The sequence below is a fragment of the Mizuhopecten yessoensis genome, unplaced genomic scaffold, assembly GCF_002113885.1.
Source record: "Mizuhopecten yessoensis strain PY_sf001 unplaced genomic scaffold, ASM211388v2 scaffold11141, whole genome shotgun sequence".
NCBI lineage: Eukaryota > Metazoa > Mollusca > Bivalvia > Pectinida > Pectinidae > Mizuhopecten > Mizuhopecten yessoensis.
This window is the reverse complement of record NW_018408900.1, coordinates 52,089-62,294: the sequence shown is the minus strand read 5'-3', so window position 1 is coordinate 62,294 and position 10,206 is coordinate 52,089. Positions and strand designations below refer to the sequence as shown.

At 35.6% G+C, this 10,206-nt stretch overlaps 1 protein-coding gene across 2 annotated transcripts; it reads right to left on the bottom strand.

Annotated features, from left to right (window-relative positions):
* Positions 1-3,477: 3,477 nt before the first annotated feature.
* Positions 3,478-10,204, bottom strand: LOC110466702 (eukaryotic translation elongation factor 1 epsilon-1-like). 2 transcript variants are annotated; one of them, XM_021523397.1, is made up of 6 exons: positions 10,090-10,204; positions 9,301-9,412; positions 7,937-8,040; positions 7,141-7,236; positions 4,115-4,174; positions 3,478-3,633 (listed from the first exon to the last, which is right to left on the bottom strand). In XM_021523397.1, exons 1-6 carry the CDS (start codon positions 10,174-10,176, stop codon positions 3,547-3,549), a joined length of 546 nt encoding a protein of 181 aa, XP_021379072.1. In that variant the 5' UTR covers positions 10,177-10,204; the 3' UTR covers positions 3,478-3,546. The 2 variants fall into 2 exon arrangements, with proteins under 2 accessions (XP_021379072.1, XP_021379073.1); XM_021523398.1 differs by having other exon boundaries at positions 9,301-9,400.
* Positions 10,205-10,206: the final 2 nt, after the last annotated feature.

Sequence of the window (10,206 nt, the reverse complement as noted above, 5' to 3'; positions counted from 1 at the left end):
CGTATTAATAACCCAGTCGTTTCGCGTAAATGAAAAGAACTCTGTTTTTTGTAAACATCAGGCTGAATGTTCACGTTTGCTATAGTATTGATAGACTTCTGATTGTGATACTGTTTTTAAGTTTTCTTGGAATAATTTCAAGCCAAAAGACACTATGTTGCCTGAAGACATTTTTTTTTGATAGCCTCCCTTTATTTACATTACTGTGTGTAAACTTTGCTTTCATTAGAATATCTTTTGGGTTTAGTGTATGGAAGATATTAATCCTGTACAAAAGCATTGGTAAAACTGTTGTTTATGATTTTGACAATATGTTAACATTTCCGTAGCTTTTCAATAACATTAAGTATTAAAGGAATTTGGCTATGTTACAAACTGTTTATTTTAGGGAGATCCTTTTTTTTTTTTTATTCTCACCAAACTGTGGCATTTTCCCAATGTTTTGATTGCCCTTTGAAAGTGATTTTTATCTTGATTAACATAAACGTTTTCTATTTTTGTCCGTTTGGTATTTTTTGAATGATAAACCGAGTTTAAAAGGTGGTCACACTGGTGAAGAATATTGTTTATAGTAATATACTGTAATGTCAAGTATCTGAAGGGTGTGTCAAACATTATCATTATTTTATCAGTCATTTGTATTAACATACATTATCTTATTGAATTATAATATACATTATTTTGTTTATATACCCAAGTATTCATTCAAGCAAGTGTACAAATTAATTTTTTATTAATAACCAAAGAGATAAATTCTTCTTGTAACTTCTTTAAATCGAAATAAGATGAAATGTATGACGCTTTAACCATAATATGAAGACTATTTATTTTGGTTCATAGTCTACTGCAATAAATGTGTTGTTCTGACACAGCTGATGGAACTTCCTTGTACAGGATCTAGTAAAAGGGACATAACTCTTGATGCATTGTAGTTCATGCATCATATATATAATGTAGCTGCATTTTAATGTTTTCTGTTGAGCGGACTGCAAGGAGTGTGAAGTTGAATACATCTCTGTAATTGATTGAAATTTATGGAAGAACCAAACAGAACATTTTTGTTGCAGTGAATAATCCTTAGAATTTAGAAAATTCTCTGAAATAGATAACAAAGTACTTATTGTGCGTCATATATATATATATATATAGTCCTTGGATTCACACCATTTATAGATGAATCAGTAATTTTTTAAATCAGTCTGGTGAAAAAGAACGCAACTCTTTTTCTAATCGGACCCATTGTTATTTCAGGGTTTTAAACCTTTCATAGCAAAATTGGTCACTATTTTGGAGGGAGAATAGAAGGAAAGAAAGGGACCATATCTAGTGATATTCAATATACCTTCCAGTTCTGTGATATAACACTGTCAAATTTTTCCTCCAGCATACCCAATATTTATGGTCGGGTGGCGCTGTAAATAGCACCCTTCCTTTTCACCAAGACAGCTTGGGTTACGTTTCCCAATTAGATATGAAAAGGTATGGGTCACCTGCCTGACCACCTGATCTCTGTGTTCTTCGGTTTCCTCCCACATAGAGATCCTCTGCACACTTCTATCCAGGTCAACAAGTATGATAAATATAAGTTGGAATAACCTGTTTCATAATTATTGTAAAATAAATCAAGTTTATAAACTGTTTATTTAACGTCATTAATAAACAACAGTAGTAATATTAAATCTTGTTCAATTTTAACCTTTTTATACTTGCGTCATATGAAATTTAGGCTTTATCATGGGGGGTTGGCAATATATTGAGGGATACATTACTCATTAATAATGATCAAATATTGAGAAATTATAAAGAACATCATTTTTAGCTCACCTTGAACTATGGTTTTGGTAAGCACTGTGGCATATGAAAAATGACATTATATAGAAGTTTAACTGTACGCTCTCACACCTTATTAATGATACATACTGATGTATATGTATTCTCAGTGCTTGATACACAAATGAATGTCGATGAATCAGATAATTCACTTATCATTAATGAAGGTACAGGTTATGAAATGTAGTTTTTTATGCCTGATAGTCATTGCACTGTCTGTTTGTATCACATGTACTGTATTAATTGGATATGAAGAGTTATGACATTTTTAATAATGCTGCATTTACACCTTAATCTTTTGTTAGAATAATCTAGTCTGAGTTAGTATCCGATTGTTCATCGCTGTTCTGCAATGACCTGTTGTTATAAATTGTAATTGCTATTGATGATGAAGGACTGTTGTTTCAGAAATTTGATAGCAGTCATCCTTGTTTATATTTGTTCTAAAATGTACATCTAACGAAACTTCATTATTGTATTTTATTTGATATGTGTATGCCATAATTAGTATTCTTGTTCATCTGCAATGAAATGCAATATTTCATGAAGTTGTCCAAATAATCATCTGTCATTAACCCGCAACAATATGTATAGACCAATTAATTAAACAGCTACAGTTTAATTTGTATGCCACAATCTTATCAACCTTGACCAATGCATGCTTATATTAAGGATGCATGCTATCTCGCACAGTAAAGATTTGATTCATGTTAAGATTTGACTCCCTTTCAAAAATTCAGCGAGTTTATGTATGCATACATTTAAGTTTTTCTTACTTTGAAACTTTTTAGGAGAAAAGCTGCTTTATATTCTTAAATGCAATATCCACCGAAAAACCTCACCGTCAAAAACTTTTAATTGAATATTCAATATGACAGTCGTCACATATAAAGACGATGCAGAATCGTAATTTATATTGGAATTGCCAAAAGAATTCATTGTCTTCAGTGTAACTGAATGTATTCAACCCTTGCCCTAGCAAGATAGACAAACATAGGGATCAAGTAGCTGCTTTGAAAAATCAAAAATCAAGACTGTCCATAGATAATCTTTATGGTGCATGTCCGGTATTTAACTAAAACCTAAATCAGTATATCAAAACGTTGCTGTCTCCCTAAAATAAGCATTACAGATTTATGTCAAATGTATTTCAATGCTTGTTGTGTTAACTATAAGCTGACATGTGCTAATTTGTTGTATACTATTCAGGTTTCACTTATTTTAGTACATTGTGTATTTGTTAATACTTTTACTTTAGTTGTTATATAATTGGTATTTGTTCACTTACCTACATTGTATTTGTACATCAGCTCAACATTAAATGAACATTTTGAGTATGTGTGTGTTGTTACTTACTTGAAATATTAATAGCTAAGTAATGGTATCTCTGATAAACAATGAACCTTTAATGTTCATGGGCATGGGTGGAGAGACATTTAGGGAAAAGGACTGAAGACTATATAAAGTAGAAGGGTGGATAATTCTTACCAGTGGTCTCCCGCAAATCTCCTGCAAGTGCGAGTCTTGCATAAAAAATGATTGAAAAATCTTTTACTAATTTTAACCTCAAGACTTTTTTTATCATTTAATGGATCGGCTACTGAATTGACATTGCACCATTTGAAAGAAAAATATGACAACACATCATTTGAAGATATTTAAACATGTATTTCAGTGACGATGAATGATAAATAGACAAATCTAGACATGTGGGTGTCAGTGAACTTTGACCCCTTTGTACAACTGGTTCCTCTGGAATGATACCAACCCCAAAGATTGTCGTAGAGCTGGCTGGTGTTGTATCTGTGGCAACAAAACAAAAAATGTGATAACATTACAGATCTTTAAAAGACTGATACATAATATACTCCTGTTAGTTGTTCGAGAGTGTGCTTCCATTCAAATTACACCCGTTTTGTATTGAAGTAATCTCCCTTGAGGCTTTATGCTACCTTCAACATTATAACTGTGATTTGTGGTAGAATTGTGTCCTTTATAGGTATATGCTTCCTTATACATTATATCTGTTAAATTGTGTTAGAATTATCTCACTTAAGGTATATGCTGGCTGACAAATTATACCTGTGATTTGGATTGCAGTTATCTCCCTTAAGGATATATGCTTTCATTTACCTATGATGAAGGACTCATTAAATGAGTGCAGAAGTGTAGAAAGGATTCTCTTGACAAATACACAAAAATACAAATAAAGCATAGATTCTTGGACAATATATGTACAAACATTGAGTATAAATTCTACAATGTAGCATGTATCAAAACTTACATTATCAAACCACCTGGATAGGTTCATAAATGTCTCTTTTTCATAAAACGTCAGACCTCCCTAGTAAAAGAAGAAGAGTTGTTTTTAAATGAGCATTATGTGTAATATATATTACCAAATTGACAAAATAAGTGCCCTTTGCTCTTATTAAAAAATCTGGCTGATTACCACCTCTACTCTGGCTGATTATCACCTCTACTCTGATTATCACTTCTACTGTGGCTGATAATCACCTCTACTCTGGCTGTTTATAACCTCTACTCTGGCTGTTTATAACCTCTACTCTGGCTGATTATTTCCTCTTCTCTGGCTGATTATCACCTTTACTCTGATTATCACCTCTGCTCTGGCTGATTATCACTTCTACTCTTGCTGATTATCACCTCTACTTTGGCTGATTATCTCTTCTACTCTGGCTGATTATCACCCCTACTCTGATGATCACCTCTACTCTGGCTGCTTACCACCTCTACTCTGGCCGATTTTCACCTCTACTCTGGCTGATTATCTCTTCTACTCTAGCTGATTATCACCTCTACTCTTGCTGATTATCACCTCTACTCTTGCTGATTATCACCCCTACTCTCATGATCACCTCTACTCTGGCTGCTTATCACTTCTACTCTGGCTAATTATCACCTATACTCTGATTATCAACTCTACTCTGGCTGATTATACCCTCTACTCTGATTATCACTCCTACTCTGGCTGATAATCACCTCTACTCTGATTATTACCTCTCCTCTTGCTGATTATCATTTCTACTCTGACTGATTATCACCTCTACTCTTGCTGATTATCACCTCTACTTTGGCTGATTATCTCTTCTACTCTGGCTGATTATACCCTCTACTCTGATTATCACCTCCAGTCTGGCTGATTATCACTTCTGCCCTGGCTGATTATCCCCTCTACTCTGATTATCACTCCTACTCTGGCTGATAATCACCTCTACTCTGATTATCATCTCTACTCTGGCTGATTATCTCTTCTACTCTGGCTGATTATCCCCTCTACTCTGATTATCACTTCTACTCTGGCTGATTATCACCTCTACTCTGGCTGATTATCTCCTCTTCTCTGGCTGATTATCACCTATACTCTGATTATCACCTCTACTCTGGCTGATTATCACCCCTACTCTGATGATCACCTCTACTCTGGCTGATTATCACTTCTGCTCTGGCTGATTATCACCTCTACTCTGGCTGATTATACCCTCTACTCTGATTATCACTTCTACTCTGGGTGATTATCACCTCTACTCTGATTATCACCTCCACTCTGGCTGATTATCACTTCTACTCTGGCTGATTATCACCTCTACTCTGATTATCACCTCTACTCTGGCTGATTATCACCTCTACTCTGGCTGATTATCACCTCTACTCTGGCTGATTATCACCTCTACTCTAGCTGATTATCTCCTCTTCTCTGGCTGATTATCACCTATACTCTGATTATCACTTCTACTCTGGCTGATTATCACCTCTACTTTGATGATCACCTCTACTCTGGCTGATTATCACTTCTACTCTGGCTGATTATCACCTCTACTCTGGCTGATTATCACCTCTACTCTGGCTGATTATCACTTCTACTCTGGCTGATTTCCACCTCTACTCTGGCTGATTATCACCTCCACTCTGGCTGATTATCACTTCTACTCTGGCTGATAATCACCTCTACTCTGGCTGATTATCACCTCTACTCTGGCTGATTATCACCTCTACTCTGGCTGATTATCTCTTCTACTCTGGCTGATTATCACCTCTACTCTGGCCGATTATCACCTCTACTCTGGCTGATTATCATCTCTACTCTGGCTGATTATCACCTCTACTCTGGCTGAGTATCACTTCTTCTATGGTTGATTATCACCTCTACTCTGATTATCACTTCTACTCTGGCTGATTATCACTTCTACTCTGGCTTATTATCACCTCTACTCTGGCTGATTATCACCTCTACTCTGGCTGCTTATCACTCCTACTCTGGCTGATTATCACTTCTACTCTTGCTGATTATCACCTCTACTCTGGCTGATTATCACTTCTGCTCTGGCTGATTATCACCTCTACTCTGGCTGATTATAACCTCTACTCTGGCTGATTATCACCTCTACTCTGACTGATTATCACCTCTACTCTGGCTGATTATCACTTCTGCTCTGGCTGATTATCACCTCTACTCTGGCTGATTATAACCTCTACTCTGGCTGATTATCACCTCTACTCTGACTGATTATCACCTCTACTCTGGCTGATTATCACCTCTACTCTGACTGATTATCACCTCTACTCTGGCTGATTATCACTTCTATTCTGGCTGATTATCACCTCTACTCTTGCTGATTATCACCTCTACTCTGGCTGATTATCACCTCTACTCTGGCCGATTATCACCTCTACTCTGGCTGATTATCATCTCTGCTCTAGCTGATTATCACCTCTACTCTGGCTGAGTATCACCTCTACTCTGATTATCACTTCTACTCTGGCTGATTATCCCCTCTACTCTGGCTGATTATCACTTCTACGCTGGCTGATTATCACCTCTACTCTGATTATCACCTCTACTCTGGCTGATTATCATCTCTACTCTGGCTGATTATCACCTCTACTCTGGCTGATTATCAGACAGACTAGGGATTTAATCCACCCCAATGTCTCCTTTTCCAGTCAGAAAAAAATGAAGTCTGAAAGTATTTACAGATTAACAAGAAAATTGTTAGTACTTTCAAATTAATTATTACCTAAATATCAGCTAGTGTTTGGGATTTCTTGTACATTGGTATCCTTGTTATTAAAGGTTCGTTATACAGTTGGTTTAATTTAGCACAATAAATTTCAACAAGGAGAGATTACATATATCCCTGTTGTTCAGTGGTAGACTGTAGGAGAAAAGGGTCTACGTCTTATATAAAAAGATTAGAGATGAACTCTTTCTCCTGTCAACTATTTGATACTGTATATGAATTAATCATTCATTGTTATAAGGATTTGTTTGGTGATTTTCACACTTACCATGATTTCAATAAGACCATTATAAAGGAGGATGTCGGCCAAGGTCAGGCAGCTACCCATTATGTAAACCTTGTCTGCCAAGTAGTGGTTCAGCTCCTGTTTGGCATAAAATATACCTTGTTCATGAACAGTAACTAACGTTGTAAGTAGAGGTCTCCAGCATACCAATATACAAACTGTACTGTTGAGTTGCAGTAATCTAATACAAATCGCATGAAGCATCCAAAATACATTACACAATTAGACAAAAGTTGTTACCCGATACTAAAATTCCTAGCTGTCAATCAATTAAGGAAGACTGATTGCAAAAGGTTTTTTCAATGCACATATGATAGCATTCAATTCTTTTAGGAGAATTACCGACATTTTTTTTTATTATTATTCATTCATCAGATATTTACATTACAGATATCAGGATATTGTGGTATACATGAATCATGATTGTTTCCATCATTCACTGTAACATTCTCTACATCACACAATCCTTAAATAACAAATTTGATGATTGTACATGCTTGCCAATATGAATCATTGTATGAATCCACACTAAATTTCGCTCTTATCATTACCATAATATTATGGATGCATATACAAAATCAGAAAAAGTTGTAAACAGTTCAGAGTGTACAGTGGGACTGTATGTGCCACTTGCCTTAGCTGAGGGTGAATAGGGCAGTGCAATTATACCATTCACTTGAGCTGAAGGGTGAGGGTGCCATGGAACTGTACCACATCTTGCCTAAGCCGAGTACATGGTGTTATACCTAATACAATTCATGTACTACCTAATGTCTACCTTGAGAGTGTTTGTGACATCCTTATCCTGGGCTGACCGGTCAATGCGTGTAATTCTGTACTCCAACCATTGGTCAACTGCTGCCTTTTCCTCTGGTGTAGCTCCTGTTGGTGAGATTAAAACAACACAGGTTAATTTTGTTAAATAAATTTGTACTATACAATACATTCTAAAAACATTTTGACCCAGCTGTGTTTTGCCAGTCTGGCCTGACTACTTTCTTCACTCCATGTTTGGTAAATTATGAAATGTGGTACACTTCTGGTAAAACTAAGAACTGAAATTTTAAAACATTTTTAGAATAATGTAGAATAAGCTCCTGTTTTTGGACCCCTGCCTTGACCAAAATACCTAGTAACCCCAAAATCAATAGAGCTATTCCTCTTCCCAAGAGGCAACATTAATCAAAGCTGTTAATTTTAAGATCTGATGAATCATTTAAGGGAAATAATGTGGATATCAACATTTTCACAAAATTTCAATCCATTTATAGCTACTGTAATGTTGACCTTTCACCTAATACCCCTGAATTCAATAAGGATCTTCTTTTTCATCGGGTACCATGCAGTCACAAGTTTAGGTTAGATCTGATGTATCGCTTAACCAACACTTTCATAAAATTTCAGTCTATCTATATATAGTCATTGTGACTTTGAGATTTTGCTTAGTACCCAGGTAACCTAATAATCAGTAGAAGTAGTAGTATAAGCATTCCCCTTTCTCTTAGGGTTACAATTCACCCAAAATTGACTTATGGTCTTACATAGAATTACCTGGTAACTGTTATACTAAAGTAAAATGTTTTTCCAAACCAACATTTTTGCAATCAGCTACTGTGACCCTGAACTTTGACCTAGTAACCTTAAACTCAATAAGGGTCCTCCTTTCCCCCCAGGGATATCATGCATCCATCCAGGACCAATTGCAAGTTTGGTTTAGATTTGATGTATTGTTCATAAGACAATACACTGAATACAGTGAAAAGGAAACCATTTTTTTTTTTTTAAATTTCAGTCTGTATACAATGTATAGCCACTCTGAACTTGACTTATGATGTGGTTTAGGGACCTCAAAATCAATAGGCTACTTCTGCTCTTTTGGTCATCATTCACCAAACTTTAGTTTATGTATGATTAATTATTCAGAAACAATTTTTTGGACACTCGGACAAATGAATTAACCAATGCTCCAAATTAGTTTTTCTTTATTTGGGGGGGNTTACATTTACAGCCCGATTTTCAAACACTATTATATATCATTTCTGATTTTATTCAACAGATGGTTTGGTAACTGCATGAACTGTTGAATCAATGAAAACAGACAACAGCAACTAATATGTTACCATCTTGTCCTTCACTACTTACCTAACAGGTTTTTTGCATTCTGACTTGATCTTGTTAAATATTTTGCCACAGTGACTAGTCCTTTGGGATTGGAATTGTTCTGAACTTTCAGAACTGGTACCTGTAAACACAACTATGTAAAGTAATTTTGAAAGTTTAAAGCATGAAAGGCATCACTTTATTTTCCAATTCAAGCACGAAAAAAAATAATAGATTGTTTACGCATTGGAAATATTTACAGCAGCTAGATCTAGTACACTCTGCTGATTGAGTTATATAGTATAAAAACTATAGAAAAGCTGTATCATCAATACATATGAAATAGATATTTTGAGCTACTTTTACATTATTTTCGTTCTAAAACAAGACGACACAGGACTGTCTCACCTATCCCTGCTGAACACATTTTGGAGCACCCCATACCATCCCCCCCCCCCCCCCCNCCCCCCCAACACACACAATGACATACCCAACCTAACTACCGTACAGTGGTGATGTTTTTGAATCGGTTAAACATAACTTAAAGAGATAAGTATCAGTACGATGTTCCATGATAAACAATTTGTTCATGTCTGAAATACACATATGCTATGATATGGGTCACAACACACATAAACATACATTGTTTATGTGTGTTGTGACCCATATCATAGCATATGTGTATTTCAGACATTTGTAACGATACCCTGTGTACAGACGTTATCACGCACCGAAAATAGCTACCGGCGACTTTGTTAGATTTATACGGATTTGTTTCTTTATTTTTATACACAACGGAATTTCAACACTGAAAAATACACTGATGATCACCTTTTCCTTTCCGTCAAATGACATCTTTCCACAAGAAACACCTAAATATGTTGCCAGTCGTGAAAGTTCATCACATGTGTCAACCATCTTGGATTTTTATTCGGAAAGCATTTAACT

What these genes read in the sequence shown, in the direction of transcription:
- LOC110466702 (XM_021523397.1), bottom strand. Translation starts at nt 10,176, where the DNA reads ATGGTTGACACATGTGATGAACTTTCACGACTGGCAACATATTTAGGT. An exon ending in ATGTCACAAACACTCTCAAG is followed by an intron (nt 7,237 to 7,936) that starts GTAGACATTAGG and finishes TATGCCAAACAG; the next exon opens with GAGCTGAACCACTACTTGGC. An exon ending in TATCCAGGTGGTTTGATAAT is followed by an intron (nt 3,634 to 4,114) that starts GTAAGTTTTGAT and finishes TTGTTGCCACAG; the next exon opens with ATACAACACCAGCCAGCTCT.